The 25601-nt window shown below is 39.3% G+C and overlaps 1 protein-coding gene across 1 annotated transcript in view; it reads right to left on the bottom strand.

Annotated features, from left to right (window-relative positions):
- Positions 1–25601, bottom strand: part of CDK6 (cyclin dependent kinase 6) — a gene marked incomplete at its 3' end in the record, with an annotated part of 123841 nt that overhangs the window by 77611 nt on the left and 20629 nt on the right. The window contains exon 3 of the mRNA XM_080610869.1: positions 15406–15541. Coding sequence (XP_080466995.1) covers positions 15406–15541 — 136 coding nt within the window. The remainder of the gene's footprint in view (positions 1–15405; positions 15542–25601) is intronic.

Genomic DNA, 25601 nt, shown 5'->3' with positions numbered 1-25601 from the left:
AGGAGAACGCTGCTCAATCAGCACTACAGCTGTGTACTAGCACCTTCATGATGCTGTTGGTCATAATAACTCTTTAATTTACTCAAACTCTGTTAAGGGTTAAAAATATGGCATATGTTGACAGCCAACACTCCTCAACAACAGGAAAGACATGTTGCTGTGGGGCCCGATCTCAGCTTCTCCTTCGCTGCAGCTGTCTGTGGATAGCAGCTAATTGTATCCACTTGTTTAACCTCGAGGATAACGTCTGGAGGGGACCAAGTGCCACAAGCATACTTTTTTTTTTCCAACGGTCATTTCCTCTCTGGTGTAACTTGCATGACAGCATGTGACAAGCAGAAATTAATGGGGACACTGCTGTGCCAATACCTCTTGAATTGCTTTGACACTGGCTGCAGGCTGCCTGCTTGGCCACCCAGCCAAGACCTCACATGAAATGTGGCAAGGGGCCCACAGCTCTATTCACTAACAAGCCAGCTGGTCAGTGATTAGAAAGCTGAAACAATGCTGTGCACATACATCAAGAAAAATGCTTTACAAACAGCTTTGGACTTCAGAGGTAAAGTCTCCCAAAAAAGGAAATCTGTAAATTTATCATCTGGGAACTGCTACCTTCAGCTAACACTACAGATAACGTGGACGGTCCTGCAAGATGACTGTCCTACACTGTCACCTGAGCAGAAGAAGGGCTAATCTCAGAACAAAGACTAACATCTCAACATGCTCAATATCATGTGCAAACAGCTTAGACCACATGGATTGTGGTCCAGAGGAGCATTCAAATTATGTAAATACAGAGAGATTTATGACAGACTACTCCTCCTAATGGTCTATCAACACCGTGGCAACATTATTGACATTTCTGCAGAAATTCTCACTGGATTTGTCTGCAGTGTGCCATCAAGAAGGATGAGATTTGTTTATACGCTGATACATAACAACAAAGGATGAGACTTTAGAAGCATCCCAGGGGATTTGGATGACCAGATCTCCTACACCCAAGGCAGCTTTGATTATTTCAGCCAAGATTTTTTAAACAGCATCCACTAAAATTCATAGGTTCTTTATGAAATACCTACATGGCAACAAGAAAATAAGTCATGCTTTTTTTGAACCATGAAAAAAAGCAGTCAAATGGATCCTACAAATTAGAAACCCCAAACATCATTTAAAATCAGTAGGGCTTGCGCACCTAATTTTCATGGCTCCCTTGAAGTTACAAACTTTGTCCAGCAATTTTTAATAGAAAAAACTTGTTCAAACTTATCACCAGCATGCTCTATTTCCTGATACACACATATCAGGACATATACAGATACATATGAGCTCAAGGCACCGTAAAAGAGGCTGGCAAGACTGGCTGGCAAGCAGTCACTTTGTGAATTAGAAACTGGGGTTAGTGTAGAGTTTGAACTTTAGGCCTCATTAATTTTGACTGTTTTCATCACAAAAATCTCTCAGAATTCAGCGTAGTCATGAATAACACTTGCATGCTAAGGAAGAAGATGGCTTTATATTAGGCCCAGCTAAAGCCCAGTGAAGTCACTGGGACTTTATCCATCAGTTTTCAAAGATCTAAGTTGGTTCCACTGCTTTTAAATATCTCCATTCTCCTCCCATACTCATCAGGTCCAGCAGGACCTTCAGAAAGATGCAGCCAACTTTCTCTGAGACAAAACTGTCAGCATGACACCTGACATCGAAATACAGCTATTCTCTAGAGTTAGACGCTCCTTTAATAAATAGTTAAGTTTTTATTAAAGATGTGAAGGGAAGCAAGAAGACAATCTCTTCCAAATCCCTCCATGGAATACATAATAAATAAACCTCAGTTTTGCACATTTTAGAAGCCACTCTTCAATGATCTTTTTGGTTGTAATGTACTTGCATGGCAGAAGCATTTTGATGCTCCTCAGTGCCATACAATGGCTCAACATTAGGGTGAATTACTACCCGAGCTCTAGTTACAGGAATTCATTTAACTTTGCTGCCTCTCTTGCTCCATATTATAAATTCAGGGATAATGGTTAACTACTTCATGAGTGTTGCAAAGATTAACTGGTTAATGTTTGTTAAGTACTCCAAAGATCTAGAATTTGCTTTTGTTATAAAGGCATGACAACCTTGTAGAAAGCCAAGGATAAACACAAGAAGAAAGATTTCTTGGATGTAAGTTATGGGTGGAAATGGGCTTCAAGAAAGAGCTGAAAGGGTACAGTGGCCTACTGGAACCAGCTTGGCAAGAGCTCCAATCCAAGACCTGTACATATAGCTTTGCAATGCTGTTATAGCATTGTATCGATTGTCAAAATAGGGATGAGAATCTTACTGATGCCTTAGTACACCTAAATAAAAAGTAGGGAACAAGACAATTGTTTTTTCAAAGCACTCAGCAGATTGCGTTGTTCTACATATTCACTGTAGCAATTCATTTGCAATTCTATTATGCTGAATTAAAAAATCCATAGCTCTTGAACCAAGAGCATTACAAGGGAAACAGGCACTTTAACCTACAGCCAAGCCATAGTGAAGAGGTCTTGCAAGAGGAGCCAAGCAAGTGCACAAGACCTTTTGTCTTCACGAAAAGCATGAGAAATTTGCTGACAGCACCAGACTAGGGGAACAACTACTCATTCCCTTCCACTCGCATGGTCCATCAACTTTCTCCTTTCTTTTCTTTTAAAAGTAGGGTTTACTTTAAAAAGCAGAATTCCCTACCTTTTCCTTTACTTCTTTCTTTCCTCCTTTCATGCACCCTGTTTCCCTTTTTCTGCCCCATCCCCAGTTTCAACCCTTCTCTCCTTCACTGCAACCCATCCCACTCAGCTATCTCCTCTCCCACTGAACACACTCTCAGGCCTTGCGGTCCTACTCCACCTCTTTGGGTTGCTGGCCAGGTGATTACTGAGTAAGGTAGGTCAGCAGAAGATGCCAGCTATTAGCATTAGCAGCTCATCTTGGATTTCTGATATAACAAACCTTAACAAGTAGTGATACGCCTAAGATGTTTGCTGTGCCTGCACTGGTGGGAATGGTCCCATACATCTGCCAAGTCTCTCTGAAGTTCATGGGCCATAGCCCCTCCAGTTCTGATCAAAATGACACTGATTTACATTAGTGTAAATTAGTGTAAACCTCACCTTGTTTTCATTTGAACACTTGACTGTTCCTTAAAAAAGCAGGCATCTTCGACACAATGAGTAATGAGCCTACCTATTTCTCAGTGTTAGGACAATAGATTAGAATCAGCTCTGCTTTGGGGATGAGGGTGAGGCTTGGGGATGGAGGGAAAGGTGTAACATGAGAGTCAATGGTCTTCTTGGGAGGGGAGAAGATTGCCTCCAGTATCTTTTGAAAATAAAGTGTCACAAATGACACACATGACAAATGTAGCTTGTGACATATGCATCATTGCTTCTCAAAAGGGTAACTTGTGACAGGCAAAGAAGTATGCTGTTTATTATGCAAACCAATCTGGAAAAGAAAACAACATGTCTTCTTGTGTATCTTCACTGTAACCATTCACAGAAAACCTATGAGGATGAAAGTACCTACAACCTAAACTGGAGCACATAAGTTTGTGCTTTGCTAAATCAGGCTCTAAAAAGGTAAGTCTTTTGTTTTCCCTATCAACAACAAAAATATTTACTAATTCTGCAATACAATATCAAATTCTATATTATTCAAAAATGACAGTCAATTAAGTATAAACAAACTGTATCTTCAGAAGGGCAAGTGAGAGAGGCTAGGGATCACTATCAAAGGACTTCTGTTTTCTTTTGTTTATTAAATAGCAACTGTATTATTTACTGCAGCTTTGCAAGCTAGTGAGCAGCTGGGTGTAACACATTTCCATGCTGTGTAACCTCTCCTTATGCTTCGTTAGATTCCTTATCAGGACCAGAAGAAAAGAAATCTCTCTGTTATGCTTTTTCTGTGGCAAAGGAAAAGACAAGATGATGACTTTCCAGCTCATTTCACTTGTACAACATTCTCATCAATCACCATGGGGTAGGTCTTTGTTATTTTCACTGAAGGACTGTTCTTAGTTTTCTGTCACAATAAAGCATGACTCCACTAATTAGCAAATCAAGGTTACCTCCACCACATTTGCAAAAGAACAAAATGCAAACATACGACTAAAGCTACTTCTGAAATATTTTCCAAAGCCCCAGTTTCACAGACATAAGCCTAAGTTGAAATAGGTCTAAATTCTCTGCACTGAAACGAAGGTTAAAACACTCAGTTGAAACACTCAGAGTAGTTGAGGTAAGAAAGCTAAACTAACCATTTCATCAAGAACCAAAAGTTTTCTGCTTGTTTTGCGACTTTCTGCTCCAGAAACCAAGCAAAGAAACTGTGGTTTATTTTTATTTTAAACTCCCTGTCAAGTATGCATCTCTTTGCAGTTTTGGTTCACTATAGCCCACTCAGCTTGGCCTCTATTCCCCTTTTCCTATGTCTTCAATAAGCCCTATAGACATCAACAGGAATTACGGGAGCAAACAAACAGCAAGAAAGGGATATATTCTAATCAAGGCAAAACCCTAATAAAAAATGCTTTCTAAGATGGTTTCTCCTCCTTTAACTTCATGTTTTTATATGTCTTTTCCTTTTTGGTCTGTGTTGCTTCTCACCAAATGACAGTTATACACAACATACTATTGTAATAACAAGCATATGGCTCAGAGATCGCTGTTGACTTTCTCAAGTCTCAAATTAGACATTTTTATTTAAAATACATGAAAGACATCTGTATACTCTTTCATTAAATGCATTTTACATTTGTAACATCCTACGTATTCTCTTGGAACCATTTCCATTAAAATGCCGACTCTGGGTTTGGATAGCAAGCATTTCCTTTGTAACACTAAGGGAGGAGTATGTTACTGTCAAAACTTCTCTCTAAAAAGTCCTTGCTAAAATATTTACCCTGCTTGTCAGAACAGGAATATCTGCAGCTAATTCCAAATGAAAGAATATTTTAGAATGAATCATAAACTAGATGTTAAAAAAGGCAACACTCTGCCATTCCAGTGCCCCTTCCCTGCTGTAAAACTTAACGAAAAATGACTCTGTGTTTGCACGCACAGAATATTGTAACATTTTGGAGCTTTCTGAGATTCCTTAATTGTAGTTATGCAACAGAACTGTCATATCCTAAAACAAAGGACAAACATTCAGCAGCTGAATTTATTGGCTTGGAAATGAAACGCTCTTAAGAGATGGCTAACATGTCTTCTTGATTATTTTTGGCATTTTAAAGTTACAGTGCAACGCTTCCTATTGCACAGACCAAAGAAATGGGACATTTTAGAAATACTTAGAATTTTTATGGCGCTGCTTGTAAAGTCACATATTTAGCAACACTCAAAACTGCTGAGCAGTAGCTTTGTTTGCAATTAAGCCACTAATTTCAATGTGCCCTTTATGGTATAAGACACTGTTCAATATTAATAAAGATATAATGTGACATAACGTTATAATGTGCTGGCTTCTAATGAGTTGCCCACGATGGTAAAAACCAGCTGCTTCTTTTAAGCAGGTAATCTCAAGAGTCACGATTTTCAAAGAAGGCAAATGGGAAAATTCTGTGGCCAGAAGTTATGGTATTAATGAAAAAAGAAATAAACAAACCAGTCTGTCAAACCTGTGATTCTCCGGAGCCCTTTTCCAGGACTGAGTCAGTTTACCGCGATGACCAACTATGACACACTTTCGTGAATAGTCAGAATTTGGGCTCCAATGGCACAGACACTGCTTACACATAAGTTTTGAGGGAAGACTACTTCCTCACTCTGACAAAGCATTTAAACACAAGCAAAATGCATGTTTATGACTAATCTGAGACTACAGAAACAATGGTTTCAATTCTTTAACCCTGGAATATATCAGGTCATAGTATAGGATAAGAACTGATTCTCCTTTGTTAGCTCCTCTAATTCACAGTCTTTCAACCTCACTTCTAAAGCTGGAGCAATCTGTTTACATAAAATTAAGCGGAAGCTTAAGTGCTTTGCTGGAGCACAGCCCCTGCTCCCTTTGGGGTTTCTCCCTTAAGGTCTACAGTTGAATCATAAGGTTCAGGTATATATTCCAGCATGAGTTTAAATGTTTTACATATACCGACATCAGTGGCAGTATTGTATAGCTGTAATGAAAACAGAGAAGTAAGAAGAACCTAAAATATTGATGTTTATGGGTCTTTGGATAAGGCTTCCAATCAAAAAATTAAGGACAAATTTGATCTAGGAGCTAAAGCCGCTGTAATTTGCTCTTAATTGCAAACTTTGGAGGAAAACAAATGAAATGCTGCTTGCTAACTGATGCTAATAGCATTGCACCACATGCACCCCTGGAGGAACCCAAAGAAGCCCACAATTACACGACAGAAGAATTTGACCCATAGTGGCGCTCTGGGGTACCGACATGGGCAAATATTACAAAACCATGTCTGTTTTATTGGAACTACAAATAAATTAATCATTTTAATTTCCAAATATTTTCCCCTGCTGTCGCACCAAAAGCAAGCAACAAACAGTATTTCTGTTACTTCTCTCGTGTTTCCATTCTAAATTTTCTGTCTTCTGGCAGCTGCTTGCAAACTTACTAGTAATGTGTGTCTTTGTTTGGACTTTTTAAAAAGAAGGATATTCTCAAAATGGAAGAAAGCTCATTTTATCTCACTTTGAAACCTGAGGAACCTGTAACATGAACCATCCGCTGATTATAGAGCACTGATACATAAAGGAAGCAGTTGTGTAAATGTGTGAAGTGGCTGTGGTAGGGAAACAGCAGAGCATAGGAGAAGCACAATTTTAGACAAATAATGCTGTTGTAGGATCTGATTATCATGACTCATGTTTAACAAGGTATTGTGTAAAGGCCAGCCAAAAAGGAGGGCCTATTATGGTGAGCCCTTATACAGTCAAGGGTTTTCATACAGCCTCTTCCATTAAAAGCTTACAAATAAAATGGACAAGACAGACCCCAGGTGGAGAAATGGTGTGACAGTTCCATGACATTACTTTTTTATGGGAATAGAGTCAGTTAGGAGGGAATAAGCAAAATGGGAAGAGAAGTGATGAACAGAAAAATTCTGGAGGGAGGGAAAGAACAAAAGATTGCTATACATCGTAAATACAGAGTGGAAGTGAGGTGAAAAAATGAAGATGGAAGGGAAGGATGGAGGAAAGGGCTGGATAAAAAACAGGATCAGCACAGGCAGAGAACACGGAGTTAAAATCACTGAAAGTTCTCTGAGTGTCAGAGGTTTTGGCTTTGGTTGCTCCAGCAGCTGAGGGTAGTGCTGGCATCATTGGCTGGTGCTTCTCTGCCTTTTTGTCCCTGATGGCCAGAGGATGGTAAGCTGGAAGGAACCATGTCTGTTCTGGTATCTGCACGGGCAGGTGGGATGGGGGGTCTCCAGGTGACTCTGATCTGACACACTAGGTAGGAATGAGAGGTGCAGCCTCAGCTGAGTCCCATTTTATTCCTTCCCTGTGACTGTAACAGCCCTCATTCCAGCTTGGCTGTATCTGATGATGAGCTGAAACATAAGCCTATGGGATGGACTCTAGGAATCAGCAGAAATACATGCGTGCATATATATATATATATACATGTATGTGTATGTGCAGTATGCCTTCACGTGTACACATATAAAATAAATAATCTACACCAAAGCACCCCCTAGACACAGGAGGAGAATTGGTGCTATCCCTTCTGTGTTCTTGAACTGTTGATTCTTCTCTAAGCATCTGGGTTGCCAGTTCTAGCCTCTTTTGGCTCACATCTATTTTGAGATCATGAACTTCATAGACAGTAGAGTGATGATCATCGAGTTTCCCATTCCCTTTCTCCCACTTGCTCAAATAGCAACATTCTTTCTGCAAATATGCCAGAGGACTTTTAAAGTAATTGTATGTATATATGTATGTGTCTTTATGTGCCTATATATATATGTATAAATAATTTTTAAATTCTTAAAGTTAATTTTAAGTTGTAAATATGTGAACATGTAATACAAAAAAATTCCACCTCATCCATTTGTATGGGACATTGTTCTCTGGCATAAGCTAAATACATCTGCTACAGAGGAAAAGAAACAAATTCAACATATCTTGATTAAATCAGTGTGCCAATAAAGTAACATGCTTCAAATTAATTTTTACTGTGGGATGAAATAACCTGCCTATTCACTGGCATATAAGCAGTGCATGTAGCTAGTGCAAGAGTATTAAGTTTCTCGTGGGGTGGAATAGAGAAAACAGTTTTATAAAGAATAATTTGTTTATTGTCTTCTATCAGCTGTGAGTTGTCTGTGGCCAACTTCTGAATTATTTTACCCTACAGCTGTGTATTTGCTGTGAATAAATATGGACACTGTGTGAATATTCTAGTATAGAGAATCTGAGCTGTGGTAACTTGGCTGAGTTGGCTGAGATGAGAAATTGAGTTGGCTGATTTGGCTATCCTGGTGCAATGCTTCTTGTCCCAGATCAGCTGAGTTCAACCCTTAGAATCTAGAGTTCAACAAGAAAAAATACGCTGGTCAGGTTTCCCAAGTATCTGTCTTGTCACAGTTTGTGTCATTCGGTCTCCCCTTCCACATTAAGTATAAGAATTCTGAAAAAGGGTGAAGTATAGCTTTGTGGATATGCAGAAGCATAGGGGTCTTATTTCCTTCCAGTGCAGAAACTGTTAAGAAGGTGATTTCTATCTGCCCCCAACTTTTGTTGATCAAGAATGGCTCTTCGAACGTCTCCTCTTTATCTCACATATGCTGCAATCTGACCTTCAAATTACTTGTCAAAAATGACACATGGCTTGTAAGAAAAATACAGAACATGGGTAAATCCAAACATTTCAGTCTATTGTTCTGCCACTGCTTTACATACACCATAAGCTGCAACAGCTTTCTCTTAATTGCTTTAACTGTGGCATCTCATTTTTGATGAAGAGAAAGACTCTGAAAACAAGAGTAATGCTTCTGCTGATCACTGAGGTAGGATTTACCTGCAGAGCAAGTTGTGACTATACACCACCACTGAGGCAAAGGAAAGCATCTTGAAAACACTCCCCCTTCCAAGGAGTGGCCACAAGCTCGCTGTGGAACAGTACAGCACTGTCTCTGATATGCTGCCTGACATGTAGCCCCACTTTTACACCTGCTTGAGCATTATCCCTACCTCATACTCTCTTTCTTTCTTCAGCGGCATCAATGCCTTTTACGTAGCAATTGCTACCACACTGATGTTCCAACAGCGAAAGTGCAGTGCCACGAATAATTCGAGAGCATCTTCAGAAAATCTGGAGCAGTAGGATCCATAAGCTTTCTTTTTTGCATCACATCAATGTCCAGCTCTGCAGAACTAACAGAAATTAAATGAGCTGATAGCAACATTTCACTTCCAGTGTTTGCAATACTGGCATTTTGCAATGATTTGATCATAAATCCTGATCTACCAAAGGCTCAATCTCCATCCCTGACCACAATTCAGAATCTTTTCAGTTTCTTAATTCCCTTTGACTTTCAGAATAAAGATGATTTCTGGCCCTCCATCTATTGAAAACAATAGCTTCCTTCTGACTTCAGAAAGGATGTGTCCCTTAGAGCCCTACTGGACTGAACTGCTGCCTTGAGAGTTTGGGCCATTAAAAGAAAAGTAGGTTGAGATGTCCATTTAGAGTCCTTAATTGACATCTTTTCACAGTGACATTTCTAATTCGGTGTCATTGTTTTGAAAGGCTAAAATTATTATTTCAGGCAGGTTGTGTTCATGAATTATGCCACAATGTTGCTTGACTGCCTTCCAAACTGGAACAACTGAAAAAATGTGAAGCGCTCCAATGATTTTAAATCATTCTAGACAGGACAGAGTGATTGAAAATTATTGGAGTGCTTCACATTTTTATGAGCTCTCAGTTTGCAAGCAATGGGGGTCTAGGCAGTCTTGGGCTATAGCACTGTAAAAACCCAACTATACATTATGACCAATTTGAATTTGCAAATGGCAGGCATCTGAAGATATTTAATGCCACCATAATTAAAATCAGAGGCTGTAGACTGACTGTATGGGAAACAAATGACAACACCCACAACAGAGGGAACCACTCCCTTTGGAAAATAACCTCTTTTTAAGGTTTAGCTCCTTCAGAGCTGCCACTTTTGCAGGGCACCTGCTGTCTCTCCTGCAATCCTTCCATGAAGCAGTCCAAACCCTAGCAGTACCATAACAGAGAAAAAAAGAAAAGATTTATCTCACAATAATATATCAGTTCAGTCCTTTTGTTTTTAATTTCTTTTTAGTGGCAACTCTTTCATTCATAATACAGATTCCAAACAAAATTTATTGCAAAATATTCCACAAAGAATGAGATCCTCAGCAGCTGTAAATGAGCATCATTTCACTGAAGCTAATGGATTTACACCTCTTAGTATCAGTTTTGGGTCTGATTCATTATTTTTGGACTCTAAATTCCTCACTAAGTTTTGCTTCTCTCTTTAAAACAAAAGTACTGACAGGAAAATGTTAGTAACAGCTCTTATTCTTAGTATCTTTCTTATTAATTTGAGTAGGCTCTTTTTTCAGTTACTTCTAACTTTGATGCTGTTAAATACGGCCACACTCTGAAGACTCAGTACTGGCGAATCTGTCTTCCTGGAATATCTTGTGTTGTTTTCAGAATTGCATGATTGTGTGACATCTGCTGCACATCTCATACGTGATCAAGCGGGTAGGTACAACCGTGGCAGATGGCTGATGACTCACCTCACAACACCGAACACTGGTTTGCCTTCTGAGAAGCAATATCTTCATATTAATTTTCTAAGAGTCTTGCAAAGATATGACTGGTGTGCCTGGTTTGATAGCAGGTAATGTAAGTTACAGGAAATGCACAGGGATGTAACAGCTACATTTATTCTAGGACTGGGGGCAATATTTTAAAATTCAATGTATGGGTTACTATCAGATAAATCCACAAAAGGAAATTAGGTTCACCGCTGTACTTCCTCAATTTTAGGCATCTAAATAGCAAAACCTAGATCCCTGAATCAGATGGAGACCTAGGCTTCCTATACATAGGAGAAACAGAATAATATCCACAGAAGCAATTCAGGAGGAATCAGGAAACACCAGGTAAAAAGATATACCTTTGATTTATCTGCCCTGTTCCAAGCTGCGGAGGAATACCATGAAGATTCACAGACACAGACCTGAGCAGAAGAACATTCCCAGCTCTTATAACATCCCACAACAGATAAAGTACGCACCTGCTGTTACTGGAGATGTTTGTTCTGCTCCCTCCTCTGTTGACTGTCACATTGAAACAGGCCCAGCCCAGTTAGCATGTGTAGCTTGGGTAGGCTAAATTTTGATCAGTTGTGAGAAAACTACTGCAAGATGCCACAACTTTACTTATAATGACATTACCTTGTAAAGGTAACTTGCTTCATCACTAAAATGAAAGAAACAGGGTAATAGTCTGGTATTCCCTCTTATTCTTCCAGACTCCTTGGCCAGCAGAACAAGATGACTGGGGGGAACTCCACAGAGCCATTCCTAAACCACTTAATTTACAGCTCTGTATACCAAGCCATCACATGCATACATTAATTTAAAGCTAAGTATTGTTATATACCTTGAAATAGCTTAAATCAATAAACATCAACTTGCTTGCATGCACATGATTTCCATATTAAAAACGTAATTAGCGTTATAACAAACATATCCAAATCCTTCAGGACCAAAACCCCCATGCCAGCCTCACAAGCATCACCTCAAAATGTGACCACCCAGCTTAAGCATGCTTCAGTCCCAAAGACCAACACATCAGAATGCTTTAGTGGCCTGTTAACATTTTTTTTTAAGACTTTCTGTAGCAGCGGTGTCATTCCCATTTCCACTACCCTTATGTCAACTAACAAAAGTTCCTAATGAGCCAAGTCTCTCGGACGCTCAACTGCTAATGCCATTAACATTACCAAAGACCTGTGCATGACTAACAGCTGTGTCCTGAGGAAACTGAACTCATACCTTCCATTTCCACATAAACTACCCTAATGAGTGTCCCAGGAAGAAAAGAAAGGAGGATACGATGGCTAGAGAGGAAAGAAGGAAGACGTTGTCATTGCCGATTCTGATTCATGCCATATGGAACATATATTAACAAGGTCTGACAGAGCAAGCCAGTAAGGGTGAGCAAGACTATAACCCAGTAGTTATGAAGACATATTAATCAGATTAAGGACTTGACCACAGTTCTCTTTCAAAGGTGAAAGCCATGTCCATGAGTATTTGGAGTCATGTTCTTCATCTCTCTAGTATACTACATGAAAAAATAGTGGAAGTGCTTCAGCAAAAAAGATTTAAAATACCTCAGTCCAGAATAACCTGGAACTCAGTAGCCAGCTTTATAACCAAAGAAATGGATTATGGCAACAGGCAACAGGGAGAGGAAGTGAGCATGTCTGCTCTACATCCTAGGTAAGTATTCCCACTAGCAGGCAATGCCTCAAAGGGCAACTGCCCCTCTTCTATCACTTCACGGGCACCTATGGATATGTTCCTAAAACCCCCTGTATGGTGACTCCCACTGCAGGACTTCAGACATTAGAAAGGCATTGCTGAGCAGCATTAAGACAAAAGCTTTAGTTATGTTCAAATGATGGATATGGTTAGTTTCTCTGAACAGCTAAAGTCTGACTACTATCTGCTAAACATAAAGAAAATCCTTAAAATGGTACCGATATCACTTATATTCCCTGACAGTTGGTAAGTAAAATCCCCACATGCCCCAAACCAGCAAAAGCTAAGCCTCCCTCCCCCAAATGCTATGTAATGATGGTAGTTAATTCTCACAGAAAAGATCTTTTGGGGCTGATACTTCTCTCATAGTAATTTTATGTCATTCAAGTTCTACTAACAACTGCTGAGTTTACACCATGGTGCCAAAGAGGTATATTAGATCCTTCAAGCTATCCAGAGCTTATTCGGCTCATTTGGCACCTCTTTGTTGCTGACACATGCAGAACTTTAACAGATGGTCTTACAATACTGGCAGTTGTTTTGTACTGTGCTAGTGGTGAGGGGAAATACTCTACACAAATTGTCTGCAATTCTGGAAAATAAATGAAGTACAAATCCATATTAACCTCAAAAGCCAAACTATAAAAAGTCAGATTAGTCATTTAACGATGTATGTGCTCTGGGTTAAATGCTCAGCTGCTGCAATATTTCCCTGCAGCCAGGAGAACTATACTTTGCTTCAGTTTCTATCAGGAATATCCATAAAGACTATATCATTAGAAAGGTATTGAAATGTAATAGGAATAAGCCTTGAAACCCTTCCTCATGTGATCAGCCCTGACTATCAGCTAAAGTACCTCCATAAACTGCGTATTTTCACATAAACAGTGAAGCAACATGGTGCAACTTAGGTTAATGAAATCTCTCTTTTTCCCCTGTGCCAAACAGAATTCAAGAAATGCACATCAGCTACTGTGCAAATGTTGAAATCAACAGCAACGACTGAGTAAACAGCAATTTTATGTTTTTCATCAGACATTTAAGAGGAGCGGTATGTACCACAAGCGGAATTTTACACTCACTCATTTCACCGGCTGTGGCAGAGCTTGTACTGTACATAAAACACCAGGATTGCTCCTCCTGATTTCTGTGTGGCTAAATTTTTCTCTTTTATTGAGCCAAATTATCAGATGTATCAGCTGGGTTGAACTACGGAACTGTACATGCGGAACAGCGCTTTCCAAACGTAAATCAAACCATTTCCTTCACCAGTGTTTTACCTCCATGAAATGTATGTTCACAATTATGTTTTACAGTCTACTAGTGCAAATTTAGAACAGGCTTTTAGAAAATCACAGATGTTTTAGTCCAATCATCACCTCTTCTATTCCCTTTAAATGAAACATAGCTTGAATGATACTTAAAATTGACATTTCAGAGGCCTGGTCATTCAGTTCCCATCCATTTCAATGTATATATTTAGGTAGTATGTCAGTCACCTTGTATGTTATTTCCATAATGCCAGTTACACTGAGATACAGTTCCCTAAGGTAGCTTTAAAGCTGTAAAAGGAAGTAGAACCCTAAAAGCATTATCATAAAAGAGTCCTTCAAATGCAAGAGGTGTGTTCCAGTCTTCTGCTGGGACTGAATCACAGCTGTATCCAGTTTTTTTATTTTATCCATTAAGGTTACTTTAAAAACCATGGTTGCTGGAACTGGCTGATATTACACATCTGTGACTTTGATACAAATGAAGCAATCTTCATCAGTTTTATGCCTCATTTTATACTGAAAGATCAAACAACACCTAAGTTTGGAGCTGTTAACAAAAAAGTAATAAAATACTAAACCAACTGAATTTCAGATAGGTTTCATGTTTTCTTTTCCTCCCTCAGGACTTTTGCTAGACTAAGATGACACAACATATTTCCAGAAAGTACTTTCATAAATGCAAGATTATCTGAAAGCATAAATTATTTCTTCTCTTGAAAAAAAGAAAATCAAAAGAAATGTTAAGCAGACAGTCCCCATGCAGGAACATCAATCCCTCTTTCTCTTCCCAGGCACAAACATTTTGTCAAATATTTCAAGCTATGATCCTCAATGTAGCACTTTGCTGGAAATTCACAGGAGAGAAGAGGGGTTGGTATACATATTTTAGTACAAATAATGCAAGCACATCCTATCCCAGGAAGAGGTCCTCCCTTACAGGTGCAGAATATGAAGCAACATGATGGGAAAACTTAGTAACTTCCAGTTACTGAGTGCCTTCCCAGCTTCTACAACAAAGGTCATGGGTACCCCCTTCCTTAAGCCCAAGCTCTGCAGAGCTCACCACAGATCCATTTACAGGTGATCATTTCCTGCTCTTGGAACATATAGAAACCTTTCTGGCAAGAGGGATATGAAATTAAAGGAATCTCTTGGGGAAAAGACAGAAGGAAGGTGATAGGAGTACAGGATTTATTTTATCCATTCTAATAACATTCAGCACTTTACCAGACACCTTCTAGGGAAGGCTCAAGTAGTCTTGGACTAAATAATAATGAAACCATCTGTCTACAGTTGCAATTAAAGGTCATTCTTAATGACCTGGAATGCTGTATTTGGTAAAACAGTAGAGATTCAGGAGATTTATAAATCTAAAAGAGAAAAAAAACCCAAAACACAAGTGCAACATTTCCACAAGGAGATTACATCTGTTGGTGAATACAGATCTTCACGCTGCAATTCATGTTCCAGGCTGGGCATTACTCAATTTTGATATAACAAAATCCTATGGAATCAAAACACAGCTTCTCTTTGTGATTTATCTACTTGCCTATCTAATATTTTCCAAAGTAATATACAACATTTTTCTTCTTAAATACCTTTATAGTTTCAGTAGGCACTCCAGGCTCTGGAACTTTATCCAAGTAAGTAGTCAAGTCTTGATCCACGTGCTCAAACACTAATGTTAGTTTGGTCTCCCTGTCTGTTCGTGACACGGTGCATACATCAAACAATCTGAGAAGAGGAAAAGAAGAGGTAAGTACACAGGAACCAGTGCAGACATCCGTACCTTGCAGCTCATATATGTCTATTTAAATTTCTTACAGTATATAGAATCATAGAATGGTTTGGGTTTGAAAGGACCTTAAGATCATCTAGTTCCAACCCCCCTGCCGTGGGCAGGACAGCCCTGCCATGGGCAGTATAGGATGGCACAAAATGCTTTCCAAAGATAGAGCAATCTTTGAGCTCTTGATCATCACATAACTACCGATACACCAGTAACATCTTTCTTTCATCTGTGGATTGTGAAATACAGTTAAGAGATTAAAAATTCATCAGCTGTTCAAAGTCAAGTAATTACCTGAAAAAAATTCTTTTGGGTAGAGCAAGTAGAGTCAATACACAAAATTACATGATATTTATCCACATACTATGCTGCAGCACTTAAGAGTCACTTTAAAAAAGAACTGTGAGAAACATGCTTGAGAAACATGGAGTTTGCATGCACCTTCTTCTTCCCACATAACTCCCATGCTCACCATTACAGCACTTTATAATTATATCTCCTTTGGCAGGAACAGAACATTTTTACTGATTACTCATGCAAGTTCCTGGATGCAAGGAATACCTTCAGTCAGGATGCAGTCTGGAAAAAAAGCTTTGCGCACAAGATGCCACTGCTGAGAAAGATTTCCTCTCTCATCACTTTCTGTCATTCTTTTGCTAAAATTTCGCTATCATTTTACCTTGTTGCACAACATCAAACTAATTTGCAAAGCTGTTCATAATGTCACATTCCTGTCTGATTACTCTATTTTCTATTGTTTTCTCTATTTAATTAGGATTTCTCTCATCTTCTCCACCTCATCTACCATCCCAGCTTTAATCACTGTTTTATCTTTTTCACAAATGTCTGCCCATCCTGTTGTGCTTGACACCTGTACTCATACCAGTGACTTTCACCATCCTTCCTCAAGTCCCACTTCTTCAAAATCACAATAGGAAACCATCTCACAGATGGAAGGATGCTGTTCCCCCCTCACATACTTTACTCATGTGTTTATTCATTTAGTTTTAAATTGTACAGACCAGATTTCCCTCCTCTCTGAAGCAAGGCAGAAAATCAATTGCTACTTTAATTACATGACAGTTGATTTAAAAAATGTATGAATACAGTCATCAAGAAAAAAGTCTATACAGTTAAACTGAAGAACTTACCATCGATAACAAACCAAAGTAGTGTTGATACTACTGCTTATTTTGGTCAACATCACAGCAGCTATGATGTCTTATTACATGTATTTTTCAACCTCTGACTTAGAATAACTGCTTCCTTATTTTGTGCAAACTGCAGGATTTCTGATCAAGTAGTATTTTTGTCCTTTGCTGAAGGACTAGAGGCTTTGTAAACAGGATCTGTTTATACGCAGGATCTGTAGACAACAGATCACGCGCAAAGCCTTGAGGATCACTGCTTTTCAAAGAGGACATCTGACAAACAGACAAGGAGAACACTTCGGAGTGAGTTTTTACTTCTTACCTTAAATCTCAAAACATTTCACAAGAGAAGGGAAAAATTGGCACAACTATCTGTGAAGACTGTAATCCAGGTTTACGAGAGCAGTATGTTCACTTGAGATGATAGAGATTTAACATGTTAAGGCCACGGTTCCACTTTAACAGCATTTCCGAAATAATCCGTGGTCAGACACTTAAAAATTGTTTCTTAGCTACCAAGTTTTGCAAATGGATGAATGTGTGTTCCTTTTAGCTTGAAGAGGTTTTTCAGTGGGAACCGGAGTTACAAAATATGGAGGGACTGCCACCCTACCTCCAGGGTACCGTCTTTGACTAGAAGACAAATCTGTACTTAATCTGTAATCATCATATGAACAAATATTAATTAAATTATTATGGTAACATAGCGACTGTAACAGCAAATGTCTCGGCACATTTCTCATAAAGACAAATACTGTTCTCTTTACTATTCCCTTAATGGGGTGTACACAGAAGATAGATGTCCTGTACACAGTAAATCAGTCTTGTGAAAAGTCACAAACCTTCCTGAAAAGTGCAATTTGCTGGTATTTGGCTGGAGGTTAATAATCTGCAATATATTTATATAAATCAATGTGGAATGTAGCCGGACTGCCTATAACCCCAACACATGCAAATAGAGAGGAGCCAGACAGGTCTGAACATCTGAACATAAACACTGGAAAATATTTCCAACTGTATGATTCCTTTGTGTTGACCTACATTTACCTAAAAATGTTCTAAAACACCTTTTTTGCCAGGTATTTAACACACCGGCAGGATTATCTTTTCAACGATAGCAGAACTATAATTCAAGAAAAGAAGGAAAAAAGATTTCACTGTATAGAATATAGAAGAAACGCGTAATTTCCAACTCACTGTGGAGGGAGATGCTGATTCTCTGTTTAATTCTTCTGTATGTGGCTTATTTTGATTCTGGCATTTTCTGGCACAGCAAAATAAGGAACTCAGAGGAGTGCAATTCTAGTCACCTATTATTAAGTAATAATTTTATCACTGAGTAATCTTTCCTACTTATACACCCTTTATGTGAAACTCTGAAAGCTTTACTGTTAATAATAAAAACTCCAAATCCTGCATGAGGCTGGGTGGAAGCACATTGTGTTTACTCACAAAAGAATACAGCTTCTGCCTCAGAAAGACAATAATTTAAAGCACAGTTTGTATGAATCTGTGATGTTACAAAAAACAACATCCGGCACTGCCCATGCTCGGCATTCTGCAAATAGAATGAGAAAGACATCAGCCTATTTATTTAGTACTTTCCATAGGAATAAAAATACTTTTAATAAATTATATTCTTTCATATCCACTGTGACAAAATAATCCATGAAGTTGTCTTCTTTACCTGGAACACCTCTGCTGTCTACAGTGAACATCTCTCAAGCTACTTCCTCATGATTTTCTGTACGTGACAGGTTAGTTTTGCATGTGACTGCCCCTCTGGAACAGGCAACAGTAAAAGGCCTTTTATGTAAATAGTTACTATGTGGATGCTGTCCTAAGTGAAGTAAATGTACCTCAATTAATACAGGATTTCCATACTGAACACTTTGTAAACACAAGCCCTGCCCTTCTATTGTACTTACAAAAGAAACGTTTGAATTTGATTAAAGTAAGATCCGCCATGGGAAATCCTGCAAGTATTTAACAAGATGTTTGGCTGGGAGTCACACACCGCCTGATGTGTGGATCTGAACTGGACATTGTTGAACAGACACTTAGGGAGTACCTGCATTCTAATGCAGACATTTTTCCAAGTTAATGGAAAGTAAAAAGTTACAAGTAAAAAAAATTATCAGCTACAAATCTATGTCTCTCTTTTATGTGTCCAGTGCCTACTGGATCTTACTGTAACCTAGCAGAATACCTGCCTTCATACAAAAATACTCTGGTTTTTTTGAATGCAGAAAACTAGATGATGCACGTTAAAGTCTCCATAGCTTCTGACAACAAGTAATTCAACAAATACAGCCTCAGTTTATCTTCATTTTACAATACACAGGCTGAATGCTTAATGTTTTTATAAGAAGACACAGTTATGCCAATTCCTGTGAAAACTATTGCATCTACTGACTGGTACTAATTTGGTAACTGCTTCTGGAAAGTCCTTAAATGTTACTGTACTTGCTCTTGGGATGCTCTGAGACCTGCTATAAAGTTACCCACTTTCACGCAGAATAAACAATATTTTCCTGAGCAAACTTAGATAATAACAACGGAGATCAAACCCATAAGCCCAAGCCACCTGCAAGAAATAGTAAAAATCAGATCTGAATGTAAGACCTGAAAAACTCTAGAACATCAGTTCTCTTGGCTATTGGCAGATGAGCAAGTACATCTGGAAAATTAGCTAGATCATAGTCCAAGGGAAGACCAAAGAATTAGACACTTGCTGCCAATGCATCCAAAGGCTGTTATTTTTACTGCAGTAGGACTAATCCAATATGAACACATATCCCTCTACTTTGCTGGTCACTCACAGCCCTGACCAAAACCACACACCTTGCGCTGTAAAGCTATATATGGATTTACTTAATTTTTCTTGGGAACAGTGTCTTCCTAGCAAGAGATGCTTCCTGGTTTATGTGTGACGGAGAAAGAGAACTAGAACCACCGATTTATGAGTAGGAGAAATGTTTTAAGATGACTGTGATGTGGTAAGTACTGGCACAGTAATATGCTAAGGCTTTAAGATCGCATTAAGTCTGTACAGAGACTGAGATGGAAGGAGTTTGGTGGTCTCAGCCTAACTCTGAAAGGTATTTATCCACATGACAGAAAACCAGCATAGAATTTATGTATGATTGATAGTGTCTACCCAAACACCACAAGATTGGGATACCAAGACTATCACAGGTCGTGACTGAGCTTTATTGATAAACGCATGAGGGGGAGCCTGAACAGGTTCTGTTTTCACTGCCTTTGGCTCAGGTTAATCCTGTGAGTCGTAATTTTCAATGGCACAGAAAATTTCAGCCTCTTATACCTACAAGCATTGAAGAGTATCAGTTAGGCATCCTTTGAGTCCAAATTTAAGCAGCAGCCTTAGATTCTTCTGTTCTGTGGAAGCCACACAGCAGCAAGCCCTTCGTTCACCCCAACTTCTTAAACTACATACTCCTTGAAAAAAGACCCAGGTTTCCCTGTACTTCTAATATCAACTCCCATCTCCTTTCTTGTCTTTGAAGAGGAAAGAGACTCTGCTAACAGAAACCAGTCTCTTCTTGGAATCATATATACCCAATGTATTGTAATAAAGGGGTCATATTTCAGGTGAAGAAGACAATAACTGGGCAAGTGCAGTGGAACATATGCATTGCGAGAATCATTTTCCACATAGCAAAACAGGAAATAGAACTTCACACTCTAAAACATATGACAGAACTCCTTTCCTTTGTTCAGGACATGCTGCTTTGTCTCACCTTAATCAGCAATCACCTACTCCTCCATGTCTCTGAAAGCTGGTATTTCAGACACAGATTTTTCTTGCTTGAAGGAGTTTTAGTGAAGCACTTTCAGATGAAAAAAGAGTGCATGCAGATGAACAAGCCACTAAGTTTGAGTATCTCACATTTAAGTGCATTTTGGGCAATAACATTTGTAAAACCATGTAGCAATGCAAGACCTACGTTCCGTTCTCAAAAGCATATGGAATCTTCAGGAGCTTCCCAATGTGCTTGTCATGCCAGCTGCAGCTGCACCAGTGTTCATCAATACTTAGGCTATGCCCCTCTTCTTGTCTTCAGAAGAAACTTCTTTCAGGCAAATAGCAGAAAAAGGCAGAACCGAACATCAGATAAAATAAATGAATTTATCTAGGACAAGCAGATGTTATACAGATAGATGTTTCCAACTCTGCAGTCACTCATTCATTATCTGCTGAGCACAGAGCTACCACAAAGAAGCAACTGCACGATGAAAACAAGACAGCAGAAAGTCCTATCCTGGAGACCTCCACCAGCAGAGCCCAGCCAATATTCTTGCTTATAGCCCACTCACTCACCAGTGAGGTTTAAGGGAAGGAAGGGGACATTAGGATGACAAGGCAATCGTTCATCTGCAAGCTGAGCTTTGTGCGGTAATTTTTTCCAGTCTCTCTCCCTTTCTGACTTGGAAAAATTATTTAAAATGCTCAGCTGTATAAAAGAGGTTTTTGTTCTTTAAGTGTGTGTGAGGAAGAGAGACAGAGAAAGTGACAGAGAGAAATAGATGCTCTTGAAAGTGAAGTAAATAGTACTGGCTAAAGTCCGATAGTGTGGGCTGACTGGGCAAGCTTTCAACGCTCAGTACCGACTGCAGCCCTGACCTGCAACACCCCTGCTCTCCTGCGCTGGGCCCCACTCAAGCAACGACGAGCCCTGGTGCCAGACTGAATGGTTTTGTGATGCAGACAAATGTCTGCTCCGATGAAACCACCAAAGCTAATTTTCATTTTCAACAGAAGCCAAGATTTGTGCCCAAAAGATGAAAAGGCCAAGTACATGTAGTCACTGTGCCACCCAAGTCACTAAAAGATGCAGTTGTTAGAGCTTTACTTTAAGGAAACATACGCCTGACGTTTTCTGCACCTCTCTGTTTATAGCAGCATACTGTCTTTTTTAGCCTTCCCACTGCCATTTCTTGTTCACCTTTGCAAAGGGAGATTATTTTTAATAGGCAATGACCAGAAATGGATCTGGGAAGTCTCTGTAATTCCAACAATATCCTGCTTTGCAGAACTTCACTTTCAGGACTTGTCCTACAGTTCAACAGTTTTTTAAATACTTAAACTTCTCACCAGTCCATTAACAGCTTCATCTCACTGCAATTGATTTTAAATCCAAACTGGCCACACATTGAGCAATTGCCATTACTGAGGGAAAATACCAGCCTGCTGGTGCCTATGCTTACTCCTGTGTGCTGCTGCACTGAAGAGACAGTCAGATTCTCTCTGCGAGGGACAGGCCAAGTCACCCCCAAATCAGAAAAACAACGTGGCCTGTTAAGAAGACAGTCGCTGACAGATTGTTTAGGATCAGCAATAGCTGTCTGACCTATTCATAGTGCTCTCATGTGATCCTCGAGCAAGCAAATGTACACTGCCTTTCAGAGTCATGTATGCTGCTGTTACACAGTACTGAGAGCTTCCAGTAGGCTTCCATCAGCTCCCAGTTTGGAGTACAAATTAAAGATGCTCCGATTCATCGGCAGTGCATGTGCATCTTATTATTAAGTGTTCTAGATTTTCTGTGGAATGCCTTCCTCAGGGAAAGCTGCCTTTCTTTTTGTATTCCCTAAATTGTTCAACATGTAAATAAAACTTATGTCTGAATATTGATTTTGTTAATTCAAATGGAGGGAGCACAGAAGTTGTTCTGGACTCCCAGCTCTACCTGGTGCAAGATGATATACAACAAAATCCAGTCTTTACTCACGTGTAACTCAGTCAAACTGATCATTACAGATTCCACATTTCAGTTTACATTTTGTATTCATGCTTGTGCCAAACCTACAGGATCTAAAAGTTGATCACCTTTTTCCTAGATTTAAATAAAATTAACAACCCATCTTTGGAAGATTTTACAACAACATAAGTTATCATTCATTCTTTAGTAGCTTAATAATCTACCAATACTTGAGACTTAACACTGATGCCAACATACAAAAAATAACAAAGGAAGTAACATCCCTAAACTCCATATTAAGCACATTCACAGCAAAAATTGAAATGTGCTGTTTGATACTCTGTACCACCCCATGTAATTTTTTAAATCCCTGCAATGTCACAGTAGTTCCTGAGGTGTTTAATTCAGCATTTTTTAAGTTGTAGGTAATTCCAATGCAAATTTGAGTCCAAGCTCTTGCTTTTTAGACATGGGGAAACCTAAAAAACAAGAAGCAGGTACTGTAGAAGATGACAGAAGAGGTCTACTGTTTTGGTGCTTACCATCAGTTAAGGGACTACTGTTCTTGAATGATCTCCAAGTTGCTCTACAGCCACAATTCTACAGTGAATGGTGGCTGTACACAAAACTCAGGTTCTGTCTGAATCCAAATTAACCTTCCAGCATACATGAAGCCCTCAGAAATCACTGTCTGGCTACTTCTGGAGGGCAAATCCAGTTATCAGAGCCGTCGAACGACTAAGATAAAGCAGCTTGCTAAACAGTGCAAGTACACCTGAGTCCTGATGATTTTGCTACTACTTCCTAGGAAGAAGGGCCAATAGTGGCAGCAGCTGCAAGGAGCCCAAAGCTGGTACGGCGATGGTGATGGTGATGAGGAGGGGAGAGAGGGTACTAGATACAAAATGTCTTGCTGTAGTTCTTTTACTGGCATTAACAACAGTTTTGCCTGAAGCCATCAGAACAAGCACTGTTGTAGTGATGTGTGAGACACTGACACATTAAAGCCTTGTAAGAGAACACATTTCTACAACATTTCATAGGTAGAGATGGGACAAAATGGTCTATGTTTCTCAAGGAAGGATGAAGAGCTGATGTTTAGAAAGGGAAAACTTCCATGGTTCAACTACTATGAACTACTGTGAACATGCTGTATATCCATGTATTAGTCTTAAAGCAATTTATGTATGTATATATGCAGAGGTAAAACACAGTAAAACATTGCATGGTTCACTGTCACACCCGTTTGTTTATATTTGGGTTTACTATTATGTATCATTTCTTAAATACAATGTTTTTGGTTCTCTAGATGACATTATAACAAAGAAAACCCTTCGTAAGAGAATGAAACAAGCACCACTCTGGGAAATCAGGTGCAGACTTCCTACAGGGTCTGTTTGTTTATTGCTATGACAGCATGGTCAGTTGACATAACACAAGTATTTTATTGACAAAGCATCACTATTTTATGAAATGTCTTTAGATCTGTCAGTACAAAAAGGCAGTTTTGGAGTTAGCGTAGTAGTGTGCAGAAGAAGCCTGTCAGAGGTCTTGATCTTGCACAATCCATTAGCCCTGAACTACCGAAGAACTTATGCTGTGCTTAACTTCCAGCATGCAAATAACCTAAGTGACTTCTAAGGAAGTATACATCATCTGAAGCTCTGTCTCCCTTGTATGTCTGGTATCTTTCAGAAACAAAAGCAGAGAAGAAAAAAAAAAATCATTCATTGTCTGTGTCACATGGAACAAAGAGACAAAAAGCCAAAAAAGGACATTCTTCTCTTTGTTATATTCAGCCGGTCATTAACCACACAGAGCAATGTAAATCCCTGTATGCCATTTAAACGCCTACCTACTATGGTAGCTGATGCTTGTGGTACCTAGTCTAGCGACTCTTACCCATGCAGTGAAAGCTCTACAACTTGGGGTCCTCCATGTGAGCTCCTCTTTTGCACCTCAGGTCTCTCTTTCCTAACTTTTTAATTAACTTCAGGACTCAAGTTAATTCTTGAATATGACCATACACCTCTGAAAATGGTGCTCATGATTTATTCCAGAGAGTCCACCACAAGATTCGTTTTTCCTTAAATTCTAAAATGAATACAAATGTGAACCGTTGCTTTGCCAATCTCTACCTGAGGGACTAGAAAACAGCAATGGATATGAACTGCTCTTGTTATCTTTTACAAATGCAAACAGCAAATTAACACCAGATATTTAAACCACAGGAAAACAACTTTAAAAAAATGTCCAAATCTGTTGAAAGAATCTGTTTATAGATTCACTAGAACTGCTCAACATTTCCTGAAAAAGGACCAGACACATCTACCCACTTCCAACGCAAGCAGAGTGATTAGGCAGCGAACGCCACCATCAGCAATAGACCAAGTGAAAATCCAAAAGGTGTCTTACATTTTGGGTGTTGATTTCCACACATGCTTCCCCTGCATGAGGTTAAAGAACATAAAAATGGACACACAGTTCACAGTGCTTTTTCGCTACTCTCGATACAGGGAATGACATTGATCAGGCTTTGATGCCAGATGTACTCCCAAGAAGCCCATGTGCCATGATGCCAGGGGCATCAATAAATTCCGACAAAGGGAATTCCTCCATTCACTTCAGCAAAACCTGGAAGGGAGCACAGTGAACTCAACTGACCTCCCAGTGGCACTGTACCGTGTCCTGTTGCCACCATTCAATGTATTACAAATCACATCACATATATCCAAAAGTAAATAGCACTCAGGTGAGTTCCCAAAATCAGAAGACAGAGACAATTGTTCACATGAGGAAGAAAACCAAACAGGATTTGACGAGGTTTTGGGAGGCAGGCAGATTCATGCACCTAAACATTGCACTCCTCTTTACATGTTGCATTCTAAAAGAAAAACTCAGTGGCAGCAAGTCTCATGTAACTTTACAAGATAAAAGAAAACAGCGAGGGCTATTTATTCTAAAACCAAAGCAGCAAAACTAAGGGAATACATGCTCGGCTGCTGGAAAGGGTAATTTTTGCTATGGCCATGTGCATGGTGGCATTTCCCTCCTCACTGGATCAGGCTGAATCTGGACCTGAGACAAACTTATGTTCTTAGTCCTCATGTTTCCAACATATCAGGTTG

Source organism: Psittacula echo (assembly GCF_963264785.1).
Source record: "Psittacula echo genome assembly, chromosome: 2".
Taxonomy (NCBI): Eukaryota; Metazoa; Chordata; class Aves; order Psittaciformes; family Psittacidae; genus Psittacula; species Psittacula echo.
This window is presented reverse-complemented; position numbering and strand designations above follow the sequence as displayed.